Below are 21,979 nucleotides of genomic sequence, written 5' to 3'. Positions count from 1 at the left end.
CTCTTCTGGAGCACTCAAAGACCCAGAAAGTGGTCTAGGTCCCTTCTTCCCCCCTGTCTCCTACCTTGCCGGTTAATTCAAAGAATGGAACACTTTTTTTTATCTGTGTTTGGGATAGTTTCTATTCCCAACCTGCCCCACCATCATAGGACCTGCCCCAGAGTACTGCTCTGGTCACAGACACATGAAGATCACTGCGCTGTGGCACTGCTTGATATTCCATTTGTGACCTAATGTTTGTAATGACCAATTCCTGCCACTATGGGGGATTCCCTGAAATAAAGTGCAACTATTCATGTGTGCTATTGTGTGCAGCTATTTATTCTGCTCTGATTCTAGAACCTTCCTCCTGCAAGGGCCGAGACCAGGGCGAGTTCAGCCCACTCACCCTCAACGAGTCCAGTTAATTTTTCACCACCTCCCTCTCCTTTGGCAGAAAAGCCAAAGCTGGAAGCAATACAACTCTACATCAGCCTACAAGGGAAGTATCAAACAATAAGAAACACTTTATTTTAACTTTACAACATATAAATAGACAAATCTGTGCTTTCCGATGGAGCTTTCCTTCCCCCTCCGCTCCGCAGGGTCCTTGTGGCAGTGCCCCAGCCCCTCTGGACTCGGGGAGAAGAGGGGGGCTGAGCTGCAGAGGCCAGACTGATCCACGCCTACAGATCCCGGCCGTCATCTGCTCAGGTCCCGGCTGGTGCCCCGCCCACACAGCATCCTCTCCTCTGCAGAGAGGCCAGCAAAGAAGGGATGCAGGAGGGCCTCTGAGAACGTGATCCTCCGGGAAGGGTCAAATTCCAACATCCTCCTCATCAGGTCAAAGAGCTGGGCGTGCTCCAGCGAGTCGTGCAGCATGTATGTCTGAAAGGGAAGAGCGGGGGGTACAGAGAGGGACTCAACCCAAGGCCCTGAGGTATGGGCTGTCTCCCATTCCAAAATACAGCATCCCTCCACTTCCCTAGTACCCATCCTGCCTCAGCCAGACCAATATCACTGCAGATGCAAGTCTGGGGCTCCATAAGAACCAGTTACCTAGGGCAGTTCCCATTCCCAAGCCCTGGACCCCGATCCGGGGAAGGGAGCAGCACCTACCCGCAGGGGCTTGCAGTTCTCTTGGACATATCTCCCATCGGACGTGTTCTCATCCCATACCAGGTTGCCATTGTGGAAGTATTTCTGCTTCCTGCAAAGGGAGGGTGATGGTCAGCGAGGCAGGGTATCTCCCCTGGTTACACCCATCCCAGGGAGGACAGAGAATTGTTGTCCTGAGTCCTGAACCACAACCAGGGGCCTGGGCTGAGGTCAGGAAGAGGTTCTTACCGAGTTTTGTGGACCATGTGAGATGGAAGCGGCCCGAGGATTTTTTCCATCATGACAAGATGCTCACGATTCTCATGGGTCTGCAAAGGAACAGAGCAATGGTGGGTTAACTCAGAGCTTGGAGAGCTGAGTGCAAAAGGTCTGTCACCTATAGAAGTACAGAGGAGGAAGAGACAAGCCTCCATCAGGAATGCTACAGGTCCTATCCACCTCTTCCTCTTTAGATTTTCCCTTTCTTGAGGGAATAGAAATTACCTGAACCCAGAACCCAGGCTGATGTGAACCCTGTCCCTTCCAGCAAGGCTCAAGTCCTCAAACCATCAGTTTTCCTGGGCTCACTTTCACACTCAGCTTCTGATTTTTAGTGCCTGATCTGCATTTCCCTCCCCTTCACTTAAGTCTGAACCCTTTTGGACATTAGGGATTCTTATGGAACAAGAAGCCTACCTGGAAGAGCGTGAAGCCACGGTAATACTCAAACAGAATGCAGCCAGTGCTCCAGACATCACATGGCTGTGCCCAGCCCAGCTCTGCAAAGAAAATCAAATTAACTGTGTGCTCTCAACAAACCCCACTAGGTTTCTACGTTGTTGGAGCCACAGAGATTACACCAGGACAGAAGTTATCTATCCCAGAACTGGAGGGCTCCTCATCCCGGGACAACTGTTCCCCTCTGCCCCCCCTGACACTCCCCAAAACCCAGCAGTTCTCACCCAGAATCACTTCTGGGGGACGGTAGTGCCGGGTAGCCACGATGGTAGTGTGGTGCTCGTGATCAAAGGTGGCACTCCCGAAGTCTGCCACGCGGATGCTCGTGTTCCGGATGGATTTCTCCTCACAGCTCTGCAAGTAAAACACAAGTCAGGATCAGGCTTTGAGAGGGACCCTCTGCCCCCATAACTGCACCACTCATCAGAGGGATTGTAACTGTGAAGCTCTGAGCTCTCTACAGCCCAGATCAGCGTAAGGAGAACCACTGAGCACTGCACTCCAGGGACTGGAGCCACTGAGGCAGCCTTAAGGCTTTCAAAAGACATGGGAGAAAGAAGAGGCCTGACTTCCCGTTTGTTCCCACTAAAAAGGCTTTTAAGGCCTGTATGAAGCAGGGAAGATCAAATTTCTGTAGGGAGGGAAAGGCAGGCTATTCCTGATGTATTCATTGTTCCTTTGGACATAACTCACCTTATTCTCATTGTACAGAGTGTCAAAATCCGAGTTGACAAACAAGATGTTTTCTGGCTTGAGGTCAGTATGAGTCAGCTGGTTGTCATGTAGAACTGCACAGGGGGAAGAGGGCAGAGAGAAAAATGTCTGTAAGAACCAGAGAGAAGCACCCACACAGATTTGTCCATTCAAGTGCCAAGCCAGCTCCTCCTCAGATCCCTCCTAGCCCATTTTGGGAAGCAAGGCTGGCCCTGGGTGACTTACATCTTAGGGCATGGCAGAGCTGGTAGGCCATGTGCCGGATCTGAGGGAGAGGGTAGGGCTGGAAGTTGTTCTCCTTCAGGAACTCAAATGTGTTCTTGCCCAGAAGCTCAAAGGCAATGCACATGTGGCCGTGGAAGTTGAACCAGTCTGACATCAGGACACACAAGCTGTGCAGGGAGAGAGAGACATGGATTAAGCATCCTTCAGGGATCCACAGAACAGTCCCTGTTCCTGCCCAGTTCAGAAGTGGTTGATGAGCAAAGCTCCAAGCCAGCTGACTCAGGAGCATAGCAATCCAGAAAGTCACCTCCCTGCTTTGCTAAGCCACCTTTAGACACAGCTCCCCAATTCCAATGGGACAAAGCAACAGAGGGATGAGACCAGTTTCCCCCTCACCACAGGAGACACATCCTGAGCCCCATGTTCCTTTGGATATCTTGTGTGCAAGGATGTGGTTCTGACTAACCAGGAGTCTTGTAGGAACTTACAATTTATTCTCCTTGTCCTTCTCTTTGATTTTTTTCAGGACGTTGATTTCAAGCCTGGCTGCTTCTCGGTATTTTCCAACGTTTTTTATGATTTTCAGTGCCACCTGCGATTTGCCTCTGTAAGGGAAGAGACAGAAGGATGGAATCAGAGGAAAAACCTGTGTCCACACATCCTCAGCCCACAGGGACAGGGCACATCCCAGTTACTCCAGCCACGGTTTCACGTGTCACTTGTCCTAACAAAGCTCTGCCAAAGGTGCTGCTTTGGCAATAGTTAATTTGAAGTGAAAGGTTATTGCTGGGCAACACTCCAGAGAGATATTCCTGACACAGCAATCCCCAACGTCACTGCGATTCCAGCAGCCACCTCCCCTCTCCAACTGTGCCAGAGATTCCTGTGGAGGCAGGAAAGCCAGTTGTGGCTCCTACAGCAAGCTGACTCCATGGCTCAGAGCCAGACACAAGGTCAGAAAGAGACAAGTGTCAAATGTAATCACAGAGGAGGTTAAAAAGTATAATAGAGAAGTGCCCTGGCAGACGAAAAGGTCGCTGGGCCCACCTCTCAGCTGGAGTTCACTGCGGCAGAACAGCCTTCAACAGCTGCAGCCCAGGGGGGTTAGGCTAAATATCAGGTAAAGGTCCTTCCCCCAGAGAGTGGCTGGGCACTGAACAGGCTCCCCAGGGCAGTGGTCACAGTCCCAAGCCTGACAGACCTCAAGGAGCGCTTGGACAATGCTCTCAGGGACAGGGTGGGATTGCTGGGGTGTCTGTGCAGGGCAGCAGTTGGACTTTGATGATCTGTGTGGGTCCCTTCCAACTCAGGATATTCTAGGATGCTACTCTATGAACTTGTGCCACTGAACAAACCTGCCCTGCTTCCCTTAAGACATGAGCCTGCAAATTCAGGGGGCTGAGGTGTGAGCCCTTCCACTTGCTCTAAGAAACAATTTCTCCTGTAGCAACACGTGGCGGGTGACAAGTTTGATGCCATGGAGCCCAGGTGAAACTGTCATGCTCGTGACCAGCTGGGCTTGATTCACAAGGGGCAGATGAGTTACCAGGGAGGGAAAGATGCCCACCTGGCATGGTCCACACACTCCACCACTTTGCCAAAAGTGCCTTCACCAAGGCTGCCGACAATTTCATCTAGGAGAGAAAACAGGAGCGGATGTGAACCTCGGGGGCTTGGAGAGAGCTGAGCTCCTGCAATTTCACAGCAGTAAAACCTCAAAGCAAACAAAAAAAACCACGTCTCTCACTGCTACACTCTTTAAACTCAAGTGTCTATGATCTGCCTCAGGCAAGTTACTGGTCAGTAAATAAAACGCTAGAGACCCCTCCAGTACAATACGAGAGATCTGGTCTAACACGGGGATAAAAGTAGAGAGGTAAAGTTTTACGAAAGGTGGCTGTACATCGCTCTTGAAGCCAATCGCCGATCCTGCACACCAGGTGACCTTCCTTGTCATCTTCCACGCTCCTGCTGCGCTTACTGCTCTGTTGGCTTCTCTGTACACACCGCCCCCCGAGACGGCATTTTGTGTGGTCATTCAAAGGTGGAGAGACGGCGGTGCGTCGGTGGTTGGATTTTCCAGATCCCAGCATTTCATAAGGCACACAGCATATATAACGATAGGGATATTGCAAGGGACACGTCAAGACACAAACTAACTTCAAAACAGAAAAGTCATCAACAGCTACAGGTATGTAAAGAAAAACTCTCTTGTTAGCTACGGCCTCTGGTGCCGCTGCCACCTCTCGGGCAGGGAAATGCCCCCCTCTTCCGGAAAGGGAAGCAGCAGCTGGGAAGCTCCAGTGTGAAGGTGGCTTTGCGTGGCACCACCATTCCCCACAGAGGAGCAGCTCCCTCCGCAGCACTGCAGGATGCTGCCAGAGGCATAAGGAGAAGGAGGGCTGTGCCAGAAGAATGTCATTTCTCCGCTGGCAAGCATGACGAGCGCTCGGTTTGGACAGGCTGTCCAGTAGAAGCCAGAGTAGCAGTTATCCTTCTGTGTATCCTGCTCTTTGTACCTTGGTTAATCCATTTCCAGCTCCTCAGAGCCATATCCTGCCCTGGCTATGAACCAGCCCTTCCCATCCTGACAGAACCAACGACCACATCGATCCTAAATCCATGTGCCCAACTGGCTGCGCACAGACCTGGTGGGGCACATCTGCCTTGGGGTGCCATTTTAAAAATGGGAGAACTTTAAGAACAGGACAGGTAAATTCATTCCCAGGGAACACTTCAGGCAAGGTCCAAGGTCATATTCACCCCCTGCTACTGCAAGCTTCTACTGGAAAACCAGCCGAACATTCCTGCAAGGACCCAGGGTCCGTGAAACGAGCTGCCCTAATTCCTCATCTTGTTCTAGTCAGCCTTAAAAATAGTTACAATCTCTACAGCCAAAGAAATTAATGGAAACTTGGGACATTTCCATGCCTGAGCTTCTAGTGGGCTTCTCTTCTGTGCCCCTCGCTGCCCCAGCTGGTCCAAAGTAATGAGCTAAGATCAAAACTCCCCCCAAAAAATCAGCTGAAATGGAGAAGGTAGAGAGGACAGTTGGGAGAGCTCTGGGGCTTCAGAGGACTGTGCTTTTGCCAGCCCAAACCTGCAAAGCATCAAAACTGTAAGCACCCTGCACACTGCAGTGTTTCCATCACAGCCCTGGCTCTCTCTAAAACTAAAATTAAAAGGTCAACTGGAAAGAAAAAGGATGAGTTCAGGAGTTCCCAGCCATGCAGATTATCCAACTGCTGGGATCAGACTTGGTCATTTAGTTGTGATACCATTTAAAGTGAGAGGTGGGAGCATTCCTTACAGGAGGGGAGCAGTGAAACACTTGGTCTCACACCACTTACAGGGTATTCCTATGACCAGCCTCCCTACCCAGCTCCAAATACTCCCTGGTAATCCTTGGAAGGAATGCTACATTTCAGGGTTAAGTTTGCAAAGAAGCTGAAATCCAAGTGGAAACAGCAGAAGGGGGACACGTGTACCCTCAGAAGGCAGGAGCCTCCGAGCACTGACAGGGGTCAGTAACAACTCCGGAGACCTGGGCTGATGGATCCCACCCAGAAGGGGATCCTGGCACAAAGCCAAACCGAGGAATGCTGCATACCAAACCCCCCCCTGTGAGAAGCAGCGGCCGTAGGCAGAAGCGAAGCCCTGGCCACGGATAAAGCCGAGCAACACGGATCGCTGGGAGCAGGGCTGGCCTGCAGCCAAGGCTCGCCCTCGTCAGCCCGTCACATGGGTGCCACTGGAAGCTCTCCCTGATCCCTTCCCTGGCCGCAAAGAACACGGCTTAGCTCCCTCACGTATTAAGGCTACAGGGGCTGGACTAGTAAAAAATCAATAGCTACGAGTGCTTCCCGCTTAACACGACACAGATCTGGGACTTTACGTTCCACGGAATGAAAACAAACACAGAAACGGGATTCGAGTTACTCACCCAGAGTGTTCGGAGCTGAAAGGAGGCAAGAACAGTTAAAACCCTGACCATTCCTGAGCTCGTTCTGGATGCTACTCACCGAGGAGGTACTGCTACAAGACCTGCTCCTGCGTTTCCGGCAGTGGTGCTGGTATCTCTTGGGACGGTGCTGATCTCTGCCCCTGGATCGCCGCCAGTTCCGCGGGCGCGTCGAGTAATAGTCGTCCCCGAACGACGGGCTCCGCTCTTCGAACCTGTAGGCATCGCTGTCCCGCCGGCACCTCCTGTGGTAAGGCATCCTCTCATGGCTGCAGCACAAACAACAACGCTGTTATCAGCCTGGAAAAGCACGGAAGGCCCAGTCCTCTTGGAGCTAAGTCGCAGAGTCACAGAGCATCCTGAGTTGGAAGGGAGCCACGAGGGTCATCGAGTCCAACTCCTGGCCCTGCACAGGACACCCCAAGAGTCCCACCACGACTCTGAGAGCGTTGTCCAAATGCTCCTCGAGGTCTGTCAGGCTTGGTGCTGTGACCACTGCCCTGGGGAGCCTGTTCCAGTGCCCAACCACCCTCTGTTCCAGTGCCCAAACACCCTTTGCCTCCTGTCCAAGCTAACTCCCCCAGCACAGCTCCCTGCTGCTCCTTCAGATCCTCTCACTTGGTCACCAGAGAGAAGATGTCCTCCTGCTCCCACTCCCTGTGGCAGGAACTTCAAACCCTCCGCTGTGCCTCAAATACTGACCCTTGTGGAGGTATGTGAGAGAAAACAGTGTGGCATTCCCACATTTCAAGGAGCTGGGGGAAACCACCATCAGAGAGCTCTATCTGAACTGCCTACCTTGTTGTGGACTCCCACCCTTCAAAGTGTTCAAGGCCAGGTTAGATGGAACTTGGAGCAACCTGGACTAGTGGAAGGTGTCCCTGCCCATGGCAGGGGGGTGGAACTGGATGAGCTTTAAGGTCCCTCCAACCCAAACCATTCTGGGATTCTATCATTACACCTCACCTAAGCCACCTCTGCCACCACACACAAGTGTTTGTCATCATTCCTCCTCCCTCAGGAAGGTCTCTCATTAGTTCTTAAATAAATGAGGACTGAACCCAGCAGTAGGGCTCTAGTTGTCACCCCAGGGGGGGCTGGAGGTCCCAAAACACCGAGTCCTCGGTGAGTGCACACACACCAGCTCCACAGATCATTAGAAAGAGCCAGAAAGAAAATTTGCTCTCCATAGTGGAGTCAAGCTCCTGCCCTGCTAACAACAACCTCCCAGCATGTAAGGAAAACTTTTGGACAAGCTCATCTCTGCATCAGGGAGGACCTGAAGTTGTCAGACAAAGCTCACCTTTGACATCACACACGAGGTTTTGGGTACCATGTGGGCACACCAAGGATGAGAGCAGACCTTCCTGCTTCTTCCCCCCAAAGCACAACTGCCTTCTCCATCCCAGCTGGTCTAACAAACCAGACCTCACTGTGAATCTTGCTTCACACCTCATTGAGAAAGAGGCTGTGTTTTAGGTAGAAGATGTTGTAATTCTGAAATCAAAGTAGTGCACTGGCTTCCCAAAATAATCCTGGGCATGTGCCAGGCCAGGTCAATGCTGTCACCCAGCAGTGGCCTCGCTAACCAAGACCTTCAGCCTGGAAACAGGAATTTTTGCTATTTGCACCTCTCTGCCTTGTCAACAATCAGCTCCCCTCACTGACAGCTTAACAGGACACAGGTCTGAGTGTGGGGGTTCATCTCAGCATGGTTCCAGAGTAAAATTTCAGACTCTGCCAAGGCAGCAGTGGCTCTCGGTCATTGCTAAACCACCCAAAACACAAACCATGTGGCTCTGCTGCAACACTGATCTATTCACCAACTCATCATTGGTGAAACTTCACTGTGCACTTTGGACAAACACAGGAAACAGAATAACAATCTGACAGACTCAGAATCAGAGGAGACCTGAGAGGCTGAGTCTGAAACTAAGGGATAAGGTTGTTTTCACCCAACAAAAGCCTATTTCCATCCAAATCTGTCCCAAATTACCCATCGGATGAAAAAATGGAAAAGTCCATTGCGTGTGCCAGCTGTGTTTCACAATCTGCTTCCCCTGAGTAAACAAAAGCCAGGCTGAGGAGAGGAATTAATGTGGGGAACATTTAAAGATGAGCTCAGCTCCAGCCTGGCTGCACCTGCCCAGTCCAACCAGTGGAACCACAGCAGCCCCAGGACCAACAGCCTACTCTGGTCGCACGCTGCAACATGGCTCCTGCTCTCTCCAGAACCCTCCTCTTATCAGAGGCCTTATCCCGCTTCCAGCACCTAATTGTCCCTGTGGAAATGCTGAACAAAGACAGGATCAAAGGTAAAATCCAGAACCAAAGCCAGGAGAGGTCAGTTAGTGGTCGGATCCTTTAGCTGGGATCCCATCTGAGGTGAGGGAGGAGCGTTGTTACTTTAAATTGTTGTTTACTTTAAATCTGATTTTAATCCTGTCGGAAGGAAGTGGGTTGCTGGGAGAAAGGCTTTAAGGCCTCCACAGCGTGGAAACGTGATTCCAGGGCACACTGTTCCCTCGCTAATATTAAAGCCATATCTTTGGGAAGAACTTTAGCATAGCAGGGAAGACGCGTGTGCACACGCATGCACACACACACACAAGTAAAGCCTTCACTTCCATTCCCTGGGATTTACAGGTTTAAAGCCGACCTGTAGTCAGGAGATGAATGCCAGCTCGGCAACACCGGCGGGATCAGGACGAGGGTTTACTGGATAACCCGCCCCGAAGCGCTCCTACCTCCTGGATCGCGACCGCCGGGAGAGATCCCTGCGGGGAGGGTACCGCAGCCTGCCCTCGTATTCCCTGCTCCGGGACCGCCTCCGCTTCCACCTGTGTCCCAGGTCGCTCTCCTGCTCCGGGGACCGGAACCTCCTGCAGTGATGCATCTGCGAGGACGAGGGGATTCCAGGTCTCAAACCCCTCACCCATGGGTGCGGCATGAGGCGGGCTCGGCCCGGGGGACACCCGGCCCCGGCAGAGCCCGCCCGAGGCTCGGCGATGCCGGAGGGCGCTGTGCGAGGGCCGGGGGTTACCCGCCGCCCGGACGGCCCATTCCCCGCCCGCCTCCCTTCGTGTCCCCGCCGTGTCCCCGGCGCCCCCTCCCCCCGCCTGTCCCCGCGGCCTCACCGCCAAACCCGGCCGCGCTCGGCGGGGTGCGGCCCGGCCGGCCCGCCGCCCAATTCCTGCAGCCCCGCAGCGCCGCCGCTTCCGCTTCCCGGACCGGGGTTAAACCCGCCCCGGAGGGACGGGACGGGGCGGGACCAGCCCTGAACCCGCCCCGGAGGGACGGGAGGGAGCGGGACAGGCCTTGGACACGCCGCAGAGGGACGGGACGAGGGTTAAACCGGGACTGGAAGCGGTGGGAGGAGGGCGACTCTTCGCAACGCTCTGGCCCCTCATGCCCCACCATGGCCTTCCTCAGTGCAGCCATCCTCACCCTCAACACGGCTTCCTTCCCGTGGTCTTCCTCCCTGTAGTCTGACTCACCATGGTCTTCCCCATTGTGGTTTACCCCACTGTGGCCATCCTCCCCATGGCCTTCCTCTCCATGGCCATCCTCACTACAGCTTCTGTCACCATGGCCTTCCCCATTGCAGCCATCCTCACCCTCACCATGGCTTTCCTTGCCATGACCTTCCTCACCATGGTCTTCCTCACCGTGGCCATCCTCACTGTCAACACGGCTTCATCCCTGTGGTCTGACTCCCTGTGGTCATCAGGGCCAATATCACCCTCACCATGGCCTTCCTCTCCATGGCCATCCTCATCTTCCACACAGACTTCTTCCCCAGGGTCTTTGTCCTCATAGTCTGCCTCACCACAGCCTTCCTCACCATAGCCTACCTTCACCATGGCCATCTTCTTCCTCAGCATGGTCTTCTTCCCTGTGATCTGCCTCACCGTGACCTTCCTCATCATGGCTTATCTCACTGCAGCCCTTCCTCACCACTGGGCCTTCCTCACCATGATGATCCCCACAGTGACAACCCTCACCACGGCCTTCCTTGCCATGGTGACCCTCCTCATGGTCTTCATCACAGTGGCCTCTGCACTGTGTCCCCCAGTGGCCTCTGCAGACAAACTCCTTCCACCAGACGGGGCTGGGAGCTGGGATTGTCCCATGGGTCACAGCCTGGGGGTGAGGACATGGTGGAAGTGTTTCCGTGTCCAATTAGCCCACTTGGAGAGGGGCCTCAGTCCTGATAATTCAATAATTAGCACCAGGCAGGGATTTGCTCTCTCCCACCCCTCAAGGTGACCTCCCTTCTCACCCAGGCCACCGCTCCAGAGGACATGGTGGACCATGGACACTGCTGGCCCATGGGTAGGACAGAATTCCAATGACTCCACACATGCAATCATCCCTGACCCCTTTATTTGTTTATCAACCACTTGTTTGGGTCAGCAATTAATTAAAAATGCCAGTGGACATCTTTCTCACCAGGTGATATCAGCATGTCCTCGTGGCTCCTCTCTCAGGTGTGTCCGAGCTCAGGGGGCTGAATGGGAAGGGTGGGCTGGTGATGGTGGCTTGGAAGGGGCAGTAGATGCAACCACTGTGGTGGCCATGGGGCTGCTCTCCCAGCTGGGTGATCTTCCCACCCATCTCCTGCAACGGCCAAGGCTCTGTGTGTAGTCACCGAGGTGGTGATGGTGGACAAAACAGAGAAAGGCTCCTCTTCTCTCCCCAGTGTTGAAGCCACCTCAGACAGGCTCAGTCTCCTCCAGAGTCGTTCAGGAAGGGGTTGTGCCGACCACCACTGATCTCCAGTCCTGGAGTTGGAGCCCAGACTTATCCCACAATGATGTGCGGGTGAGACCTCACCTCTCCATGGCTCGGAGATCCCATTTGGCTCACTCCTGTGGGTACCTGAGTCCTGGGCAAGCCCTGTCTGTGGACTGTGGGCAGGATCAGGGTCTGAGGGTGTTGGGCTGGATCTGGTGCCACTGCTCTGACTCCAGTGGTCCCTGGCTGCACATGTCCCTCCAGTGGAGCAGCCCGGTCCCAGGGGCACGTGGCCCCACCCGCACACAGCCCAGCGCAGAGCCACGGGTGTGGAGGTGAGCCTGTGGCAGGAGAGGGGAAATGGGACATGGCTGGTGGCTTTCCATCATCCCAAAAAGAGTGATCCCACCCCAGCAACCTCCTGTGGGCATCAAGAAATGGCTCCTCTGGGGGCCGAGCCCCCCAGGTGCAGGAGCACAGGAGATCCAGGTCACCTTCATAGCCATGGTCACCTCCACCCACCTCACCTGCATGACAACGAATTCCAATGCCAGCTCTTGCTGCTGGATATCCCCAGCAGGGATGTTGAAGAGGAAAGGCTTGTTCCACACAGGGTTGTAGCCACTGATGGACTTGGTCTCCTTGGTGTCAATGACACAGCCATTGTGGTAAAGGTGGATGATGATGTAGTGACCTGGAAACGGAGACAGAGCCATGGAGAGAGGGACCTGCTCTGGACACATGGCAGGGAGGGAGGCTGGAAGTTCCCCAGCTGTGCCAGGGGGGCTACAGAACCTCTGTGGAACCATGGGAAGAGCACAGACAGCTCTTGAGGTTTCACCTGCCCCTCTGGGGTCTGGAGCAGGGACCTCTGAAGTCCTCACCTCGCATCCCTGCCCACATCCCAGGCTCCAGATGGGCGGGGAGAGCCAGAGATGACAACACCCAGCAGGATAGAAAGCCCACATGCTAATTTTTGACCATAAATACATATATTGTAAGCATTTTGGGGCCATATTGGGGATATCTAGATCCTAACAACTACACTTCCTGTGCTCATTTTCATGGAGTAACAGAAGGGTTTGGGTTGGAAGAGACCTTAAAGATAATTTCATTCCAACCCTTTGCCATGCTTGGAAAAGAGGAGTTCAAGAGGAAATAAGACAATCTGCCATGCAAAAAGAGGAGAAGTCACTGCCTGTGCCCACCTGGGCATCTCCTCACCTCCTGGTCCATGTCCCGTGTCCTACCTGGCGTGCCTGGCATGCGTGAGAGCCGGCCCAGGTCCTGTGCCTTGCGGACCAGCACCTTGATGCGGCTGGCCAGAGCCTGGTACTGGAGGAGAAGGAAGAGCTGGCCGAGGGATTTGGGTGATGAGGAGAGGATGCTGCAGCTCCTGTTGTGGGCTCTGAGGCACTGGAATGGGAGGAGAGAGCAGGAGACGCCGTGAAACCTTCTCCAGCTTCATCTTCCAACTCAGAGATGCTTGTCCCCCATCGAGGTCAAGAATGGGCAAAAATGAGTTATGAATGGGCAAAAATGAGTCAAGAAGGAGGATCTGATGCTCACCATCACTGCAAGGATGGTGCCAGCTCTGCATTTACCCCTTCCACCCCACCACTCCCTGAATCAGAGGTGCAAAGCCCCTCGGCAGAGACACTGACAGGGACTTGTACCACAATGGAGCCCACCACAGGGATAACTGGTGATGCCTCAGGAGGCTCTGCCTCTTCCCGTGGAGTTTTGGGGCTCTGAGACCAAGCAGACCTCAGCCAAAACATGAGGACAACCCCCTGCTGGAGACTGCTGCCATCCTGACCTTCCTGAGCTTGGTTTTGGTGCTCGCCAGCTCCCAGGTGTAGCCAGAAGAGGCCTGGGGGTCCCAAGAGGCCTGGGCGCAGGGGAACAGGACCTCCCCCACAAAGGAGTCCCTGAGGCTGCGCGACCTGGCGTAGACAGCGAAGCGCAGGGTGAAGCTGCTGAGCTCCTCTGGGCTGTATGGGCCGAACTGGCATGGCTCCAGGGGGGCAGGGCGGAGGCTCCGGCGGCGCACGGCCACGCGCTGGCACGCCGGGAGCCGCGGCACCAGGTACACCTTGACGTAGGAGCCCCGGTCGTCCTGCAGCCCCTTGGGCAGGTGGGAGACGCCGAGAATCGTCACGGTGAGAATGGCCTCCGGTGGTGAGTAGGACAAGTCGCAGTGGAGCCGGGGACGCTGCTCGGAGGGCAGTGGGGATCCTGCGACGGGGCGGACCAGCGGGCTCTCCTTGTTGCGGAGGAGTTTGGCTCCAGAGATGGTGCAGCGGCGCTGCCACGCTCCCGCCAGCTGCGGGAGGAAGGGGAGAGCGGGCAAGGATGCTCTGACACGGAGCAAACTCCCATAGGATGCTGGTGATGCCAAGGAACCCTCTTTTGCCCGAGCACCCACCACCTCTCCTGCCATCTCCTCGTACTGTTGCTGGATGGGCACTGGCACAGTCATGGCAGGCAGAGCAGGTCCCAGCTCCATGGCTGCCCACTCCCGGATGGGGTGGGGACTTGGGCGCCGGCGGTGCCACCAGCACATGGCACAGCCCAGGAGGATGCTGAGGCAGAGGAGGGACAGGCCTGCACCGAGGAAGATCTGCAGATGCACTGGAGAGAGAGAGGGCACCATTAGAAGGATGGATCTCGCAAAGGCTGCGCCAACGTGACTCTCCGTGGGTGCTGGAGCACTGGAAGGAACAACAGCTGGGAGTTCACATCCCCTGGGACCCACCTCCCCTCTTTGTAAACTGGGATTGAGCTGGAGCATCCCAAAGCCAGAAGGTGGGAGAGGAGCTGGCGGGGCCAGCACCGTGCTCGGGCAGCCTGACACCAGTCTGAGGCTAAAACAAACCCAGCCTCACCCTGGGAATGATAAGGACCATGGAAAACACTGGAATTATCAGCCCTGCTGCCAGGCTGACGCAGTTTGGGAATGATTAGCACCACGCTTGGTGGGGGACACAAAGGGTATGAAGGGGAGCAGAGGTACCTGCAAGGGAGGATTTGGGGTGTCCAGGCTGGATTCAAAGTAGCAGTGGGCCCTGAGGTGTGAGACACCCAAGCCTGGCCCTGAAAGAGGGGAACCTCCTCCCTCAGCTGTGCCCAGAGGACTGATTCTGCAGGCGGTGAGCTGGGCTTTATCCCTCCCAGCAGGGATACCTGTGGGGTTTGTGGCCTCCCTGGCAGGGTGGCATCCCTGCACACTGGGCATTTAGGGAGCAGGGAACCAAATTCCTGGACATCAGGGCTAAAGTTCCTTAGGAAACATGCGTTTCAGAGGTGGCATTTGTGTGGTTGTGCTGGGAAAAACCTCCCTGTGCCCAGACCTGGCTTTGCCTCCAGCCCTGGAGGGAGGGATTAAGGAGAGCAGGACCTGGACAAAGCTGTGCCGGTGCCTGAGCCGGGTTCCATAAAGGGATGGGGGCGTTTGAAGGAGAAAAGCAGGCATTGTCTCACCCCACTGGGCCGGGTTTCACTCCCCAGGTGCCTTAATCCGCGCTGGGCTCTCCTCAGCCCTTTGTTGTTTGTTCAGGAAGCCAGGTTGTGGCTGGGATGAGCGCTGAATGGCGGCATTTAGGGAGGGATGGAGGGAAGGGGGCTGGGATGTAAACTTGCCTGAAGGATTATATTCCAGTCCAAACAACGCCTGCCAATGCTTGTGGTTGTACAGCCCCAGGACAGCGAGTTGGGAGGGCTGGAGTGTGCCCACCCCGGGTGTACGGACACACGTGGGTCTGCAGGGCTGGGGGGAACGGGAAGGTGCATCGGACCCCTTGGGGTGCCCACTTTGGGGAGCTGGGGCAGCTGAGCTGAAGGATCCTGTGCATGGACATGCTGCACCAAGCTGCAGGGCTGTCCCTGGGCTGCAGGGCTATCCTGGACTGTGGTGGCCACCAGAGAGTCCCCTTGTCACCTGAGACGGGGTGTCTGAGCACCCCTGGATCCAGGGAAGATCTCTCTCCAGCCCAGCACCTTCCCTCCTCCGACCCTAAGGCTGCAAGTGGCTAAACCCCATGGCAACAACACACCGAGGGTAGTTTTCCACCCCCCACTGCCAGACCCCACCTTACCTGCCTCAGGCATCGGGCTTGTAAGGAGAGAGGTAAGGGCAGGTGAGTCCTTGAGCTGTCTCGGCCGCATTCACGCAGGGAAAGCTGGGAAAAGCCAAACCCAGTGGTAGGCAGGAGGGGAGGGAAGGTGGGGGGAAAGGCTCTGCCTTCACCTGCCTGCTGCTTGGATAGGCTGGGACCAGAGCCCAGGTGAGGCCAGCCCGCTCTTACTGCTGTGGGGGGGCTCACCTGCAGCCAGGTGCTGATGGAGGGGGCAGGCAGGACGGGAGAGGTTCCCAATTCCATTAAGTGAGTTCAGTGGGAGGATGGGAAAGGTCGTGGGCTCCATCCCCTTACCAGGACCCAGCGGACACAAACAGGCCCCCAGTCAAAACAACTGCAGATATGGGGCATTGGAAAGGCTGACACAAAAGGGACTGGAAATCAGCTCCTCTCCTGCTGCCAAACTGGTTCAATGACTGGAATAACAGCATCCAGGTGCTGTGCAAACAGCAAAACTAGTGGGAAGCATTAAATGTCCTTTTTGTGGGGAGGTGGTGATGACAGGAGAGGGATTTGGGAGACAGGCTCCTGCCCCAACCTGGGTAAGGGACATGGGACAGATACAGCAGCTTCAGCAGCACCTGGGAAAGGAGATCCCACATGGTTTCTGTCAGTATCCAACCTGGAAGCTCCATCATTCCAGCCCACAGGGACACAGTTCATTCCTAGCCACCATCCCTAAAAACATCCCACCAGCCCAGCTCCAAACTGGGAGCCCAAAGCCATGCAAGGATCCAGACCTCAGCTAGGCTGACCCGGCCTCTAGGAATAATTTCCCAGGACGAAAAAAGGGAAATCTTTAAATTCGGGGAGACAGCCAGGGGCATAGAACAGGCTTGGGGGTCACAGTGTGAAGAGGTAGAAGTTTATTGGAATATAAACATTCAGATAACCTGTAAGATAGAAAAAACCCAACAACAACATATACAGACACTTGTTGGAAGGAGACGTTGAGGTATTTATCCACCGCCTAGGCTATCACATTTGTTTTTATTTACTTATTTTATTATTTTTTTTTTAAATAGGTAAGAAAACTAGTAGCAAGGCTGCTGCAGCTGTTTGGAGAGAACATCTGATCCCAATCCCTTTGGAGCACACACACACACACACACACATGCACGTGCAGTGGCCAAAAGGACTTGGTGTGACACGTTCACATTCACTTTGGGAGCCGAGCAGGCACACACAGCCTCTCCCCCTTGTCCCAATTTTTGTGCCTTCCCAGCATCAACTGGGAGCTGCCTGAAGCAGGTTAGGTTTGGTTTTCCCAGCTGGCAAATCTCCCCCTGGAAACAGGAGCATGGTGTCTGCACTGGAGCAAGCTGGGGGCTGTTTTCTTTTTGGCTGCTCGCTGCAAAACCTTGGCTGGTGTGGAGTTGGGAGAGGATGGAGCAACACTGCAAAGCGGAGCACTTCACACAGGAACAGTCCTACTCGCAGTATCAAACCCTGAGTACTACACAATCGATGAAATGGAGCAGAGGGGGGGATCCACCACCCTCGCTCAGCCTTCCCCGGCTCTGCTGCTGGTTTCCATAACCCTGTCCCCAAAGCCTGGCAGCTCAGTAGGAGATCTGGAGCTCAGATTGCCAGGATCAAAGCCAGGCTCAGAGGAAAGGGTTAACTCTTCACAGTCTGAATGGTCCTTGTCACACTGGACTGAGAAAGGACCAGTTTATTGTTGCAGCTTATTTAACTGAGGTATCTGTTACGCATCCCAACCTGATTCTTTCCCTGAATTGGATACAAAACAATCTGTTAGTCCTGGCTAGTTCCAGTCTAGGTTGAGTAAAGCTTATAAACATTAATACTCTAGTAGTGTCAAAGCAGTTCAGTGATTCGAGTGCCTTTCTGTGCAAGAAAACACAACGTTAGCGTGTGAGACAGAATCCACCCCGGACCAACCTCTGCTCCCCAGGGCCAGAGAGCAAAGCAGAAGGAAAAGCAAAAAGTGCCCCAGTCCCACTCAGAGGAAACAGCCCCATCCCCATCCCCAAATAAAATAAAATAAAAAAAAAAAACCAACAACAATCAAAAGAAAACAAAAAAAAAAAGGGAAAAAGAAAATAATCTCATTGAGCCCCAGAGTCTGGAAAAACCTCTGGGAGTCTGTGAGGATGAAATGCCATGGAGGCCTGCGGGATCAGCCCAGCTTCCCCATGCCCAGAGGGTGGGCAACTAAAAGCAGCTGGATGGGACATCTCAGAGCAGCATCCATCTGAGGACATGTGCATTCCCACCCTCTGGCTCCCAAACAGTCCTCGGGATGTCAGGTAGCAGGATAACCAACACAGGCACAGATCCTGGGGCTTGGAAAAATCAGATGGACTTTGGAGACACCCTCGTGTCCAAGATGAAGAACAAATCTAAGTGAGCATCACTCCTGCCCTCTTTTCCTGCCTCTACCTGTCCCCCTGTCATGCACATGTCCTGGGATGATGCTGGAGCTTGGCTCCTGCTGGCCTAAAGGATGAGGAAACCACTGCTGCTTTGCTCAGCCTTGTTTTAACTTTCTGTCTTTGGTGATACATTTAAAAATTAAAAAAAAAAAAACAACAAACAAACACAATGTCAGCAAACCCACATATTAAAAAACCAAGCGATAAGATATGCCAATACTTCCTGAAGAGGTTAAAAAAACAACCCAAAACCAACAAAACCAACCCAACAACAAGTACATATCTGAGGTATTTCATCTGCTCAAAAAAACCTGACTTGGGCCTGAAGCATGGGAAGGACGTCACCAGGGCAGGAGGGATGGAGTTTGGATCATCTCTCTGGGCTGAGGAAAGGCCAGAAGGAGAGGGGGACAGCACAAGGCCACCTGAGCAGGAGCTGATTTATGGAGTCAGGGCCAGCTCTGCTTCCAACTGGAGGTCTGAGGAGAAAGGGCAAGGAAGGGCTTGATTTCCTGCTCTCCACTTTCCCCCGGAGAGCAAAAGGTCTTCGCTGCTCAGGTGCAGTTTGAAGGGGCGTGGGCAGCTGGGTTTGTTCAAAGACAAAAAACCCACGTGTATAACATTAACCACAACACCCACGCACACAATGTGGCCCCCACGAGATGGATTGCAGAGATGACCTCCTATTTCTTCAGCACACAGACGTGGGCAGCTTCCAGGGGCACCAGAAGCCACCTCAGGAGGCAGAAGTGAGATGGCTGATCTCAGGAAAGCCTGGATCGACCCGAGTGACAGTGTCACGGGGGCAGAGGATCAGAGGAGCCACAACAAGCTCAGGCTGTCAGGGTAAAGGTCAGTGGGATGAATTCCTCATGAGAGACAGGCAAGGTCAAGGGCCTTTAAAACTTCTGAAAGCCTGAAGGCAACAGGAGGGATCAGGCAGCACCGGCAAGAACCAAGCAGCTGATGGAGAGAGGGTTTCAATGTGGCAGGGAGGGAGGAACTCCTTCCCCTCATGTCAAAACCGTGGAGAGGGGGAAGGAGGCTCATGAGCCTCCTGTGAGGACATATGGAAACAGCAGGAAGGAAACAAGCAGTTTGCCTGTTCTGCAGCACAAGGGAGGACAGGGCAAGGCACCCCGCCGGCTCTTAGGATTGTCAAAACACGGAGTTGGTTGGTGGGAAGAGTCCTTGTGGTTCCTGGCTCAAGGAGAACCAAGTTTCCCTGCCCCAACTCCAGCTCTTTCAACCTGCCTTGGTGACGTCTCAGCCATGTCTCAACCCGCAGCTCCTAGAGCCCATCCCTGATTGAAAAACGCCAGGCGTGCCCCCCCTCCATGTCCCACCCCCGACAGGAACACAGCAAACCCTGGGAGGAGGAGGAGGAGGAAGAAAACAAAGAGCAAAAGGGAGGAAGAAAGGGGGAGAACAAAGAAAAAAGGCTGGACAAGGAGATGATGAAGAAAAACTCGCTGGCATGGAAAGGTTTCATCATCATCATCATCATCATCATCATCATCTTGCCGCTGGCCAACCACAAAAGCAGGTTCCTTGAGATGAGGTATCTGTGCGACTCCCTCCCGGCTCGCTCCGGGAGCCAGAGGCCAGTGTGAGACAGGGAATGGGCCGCCCATCAGAGAGACCAGCTGGTGGAGGGCTCCGTGCTGGGCGTTCCTCGGGATGAGGTAGGGCTGGGAGAGCAGTGGGAGCTGCTGCTGCTGCTGCAGGAGCTGTGGGTGCTGGAGCCGGCGAGGAGGTGGACGACGGGTTTCTGGGCAAAGAGCACTCCTGGGAGGCAGAGAGGAGGGTGATGGAGTGGGAAGGGCAGGACACAGAGCAAAGGGAAAGCTATCCAGTCCCAAAGATCCCATCCCGAGAGAGAGAGGCTCAGGGCACGACAAGAAGGCTCAGAGCCAGACCAGAATTCCATGCTAATCAGGGAAGGCATTCCTTGGTCTGGCAGCCTGTCACAGGGATGTTGTCCTTACAGAAAACAAATCCCAAACAGCTTATACACCTTTGGAGGAGAGAAGTGACTTCCACTGCATGGCAGAGCCAGGCCTCCCACTTGGGATTTGCCCAAGGATGTGCAGGTGTGACCTGCAGAAGCAAAACTGCTCGAGCAGAGTACAGGGGACAATTCCTGCTTGCCAGATATGTGTGAGGAAATGCTGAGTAAAGCACCTCCTCAGGAGAAGAGGTGCTTTCCTATTAACACTTTCACAGAAGACTCTCCCTTTACATTTTAAAAATATTAACACCAAGGCAAGGGTGTTCATCCTGGCCAGGCCAAAAACAGAGAAGAGAAATCACCTCCTCCTGCACCTTCTGATCCAGACAGATCCCAGTTTGGCAAAGCCCAGCCCCCAGGAACACATCACTTCCCACTCTGCTCCCCCAGCTTGGCTCTCCCCTGTCCCAGGAGGGGTTTCTCACCAGCATAAGTGGTGCCGTTGATCTCCACAGACATGTTAATGCTCCCGATGCCGTTGGGTGACAAGTTCAGTGCTGCTGTCGAGTCGGGCTTGTCTTCTTCCAGGAAAGAAGAGATGCAGAGTTAGAGAGTGACTATCTTGTTCCCTGTGCTCCCCAGAAGTGACCACAGCCCTCCTTTTGTCCCCTCTTTGGAGAGGAAGTCCCCACATGATGTCCACGTTCTATTATTTTTGTTGCCCAGAGAAGCTGTGGCTGCCCCATCCCTGGAAGTGCCCAAGGCCAGGTTGGATGGGGTCTGGAGCAACCTGGGATACTGGAATGTGTCCCTGCCCATGGCAGGGGGTGGAATTAGATAAGCTTTAATGTCTCTTCCAACCCAAACCACCCTGGGATTCTATGAAAGTGTGTAAGTGCTTTGGTGTGAGCTGGGGGGAGGCTGGGAGCTCACGGGCGTTTGGAAATCTTTCCCTGAAGGCCAAATTGATGTTCCCCTCCCAGGAAAGAGCTGGGAGCACATGAGACAAGACCATACTTAAATCAGCTGGACTGTGGCCGTTGTTGGGAGCACAGGCCTAGTTCTCAGCTCCTCAGGGAGCTGCTGTGACTTGGTGTGCTTGGACTGCAGCAGCTCCAGCGGCCACTGGAGGGAGGGGAAAACCCAGGAAACAGTCCACTCGACCTGAAATCTGGGGACCTTTTCCTATATCCTCAGCCTGGAGGGTGATGGGCAGCTCTGGAAGTATCAATGCAGAGCAGGGGTTGAGTTTGCAGTGATGTTTGAGGGGAGCTGAATGTCAAACTCTTCCAGAACCTCCTGAACCTCCAACCTAAGCACTCCATAATGAGTGAGCCTGGATTACAGGATTGCTCCTCCGCAGAGGAGAGCAAGGCCACTCCCCCCTAAAAACTCCTCATTCTTAAGGTTTAACTTAAATGTTGTTATCAAGCCGTGATAAGCTCATGCTGTGCTTATCAAAAGCACTTCTCAAAATTATGATTTTGATTGTGCACTTGGAAAAATTAGGGCACGAAAGACAGGACAGCCTTGCCTGCAGTCAGCTCACAAAGGTGGGAATACTATTCCTGAATCCTCAGGGCTCAGCCTGTTACTATTTGTAAGGACTAAAATTGTTCCCTCTGTTTTGATTTAGGAAGTTCAGGGTGAAAGTAAAGTGAGATTAGAGGGAATGAACATTACTTGATAAAATTTGTATTCCCTTTTACTCACTATTTTAGTTGTGATGTGAAATTTAGGTGGATGCACAGCTGACAGGAACTGTGAAGTCCCAATCCCAGCTGCTGCTGCTTCAGAGGAATCTACTTTGACCCTTTTCTATCTATATTTCTAGCAAAGCATCCCAAAAAAGCACTGACCAGCACTGCTAGAACAAGAACACCTCTTCCCTTCTAAGCCTTGCCAAACTGGCCTGGCCTTGTGCCTCCTTCCAAATATACAATTAGTAGGGAGCTGAGGCCTTTAATTTTAAAGGATCAAAAGGTTTGGAAGAAGCAGCTGCTGGGACAGAGGCTTTGCCTGCCTGGTGAGGTGCAGC

The 21,979-nt window shown here is 53.8% G+C and overlaps 3 protein-coding genes across 5 annotated transcripts in view; all 3 read right to left on the bottom strand.

Moving 5' to 3' along the window:
* Positions 1 to 486: 486 nt before the first annotated feature.
* Positions 487 to 9,897, bottom strand: CLK3 (CDC like kinase 3). 3 transcript variants are annotated; one of them, XM_018081434.2, is made up of 13 exons: positions 9,853 to 9,897; positions 9,463 to 9,611; positions 6,777 to 6,984; positions 4,658 to 4,751; positions 4,322 to 4,388; positions 3,243 to 3,359; positions 2,755 to 2,921; positions 2,509 to 2,603; positions 2,040 to 2,169; positions 1,774 to 1,856; positions 1,327 to 1,406; positions 1,099 to 1,189; positions 487 to 867 (listed from the first exon to the last, which is right to left on the bottom strand). In XM_018081434.2, the coding sequence occupies exons 2-13, from the start codon at positions 9,609 to 9,611 to the stop codon at positions 682 to 684; spliced, it is 1,467 nt and encodes a 488-aa protein (XP_017936923.1). In that variant the 5' UTR covers positions 9,853 to 9,897; the 3' UTR covers positions 487 to 681. The 3 variants fall into 3 exon arrangements, with proteins under 3 accessions (XP_017936923.1, XP_017936922.1, XP_017936924.1); XM_018081433.3 differs by lacking the exon at positions 9,853 to 9,897 and having other exon boundaries at positions 9,463 to 9,736; XM_018081435.1 differs by lacking the exons at positions 9,463 to 9,611; positions 9,853 to 9,897 and adding an exon at positions 9,375 to 9,421.
* Positions 9,898 to 11,637: 1,740 nt separating this feature from the next.
* On the bottom strand, positions 11,638 to 15,562 carry LOC103766757 (synaptotagmin-5-like). Its single transcript, XM_029963131.1, has 6 exons — positions 15,550 to 15,562; positions 13,881 to 14,086; positions 13,272 to 13,778; positions 12,703 to 12,868; positions 11,980 to 12,146; positions 11,638 to 11,793 (listed from the first exon to the last, which is right to left on the bottom strand). The coding sequence occupies exons 1-6, from the start codon at positions 15,560 to 15,562 to the stop codon at positions 11,638 to 11,640; spliced, it is 1,215 nt and encodes a 404-aa protein (XP_029818991.1).
* Positions 15,563 to 18,160: 2,598 nt separating this feature from the next.
* ARID3B (AT-rich interaction domain 3B) overlaps positions 18,161 to 21,979 on the bottom strand; it is a 30,426-nt gene continuing 26,607 nt past the window's right edge. Inside the window, 2 exon segments of the mRNA XM_018081427.3 lie at positions 18,161 to 19,778; positions 20,427 to 20,522. Coding sequence (XP_017936916.3) covers positions 19,624 to 19,778; positions 20,427 to 20,522 — 251 coding nt within the window. The 3' untranslated portion in view covers positions 18,161 to 19,623.

This window comes from Manacus vitellinus, unplaced genomic scaffold (assembly GCF_001715985.3).
Source record: "Manacus vitellinus isolate BGI_N305 unplaced genomic scaffold, ASM171598v3 scaffold_53_pilon, whole genome shotgun sequence".
Lineage (NCBI taxonomy): Eukaryota > Metazoa > Chordata > Aves > Passeriformes > Pipridae > Manacus > Manacus vitellinus.
The sequence above is the reverse complement of the archived record's forward strand: the minus strand, read 5'-3'. Positions and strand labels throughout refer to the sequence as shown.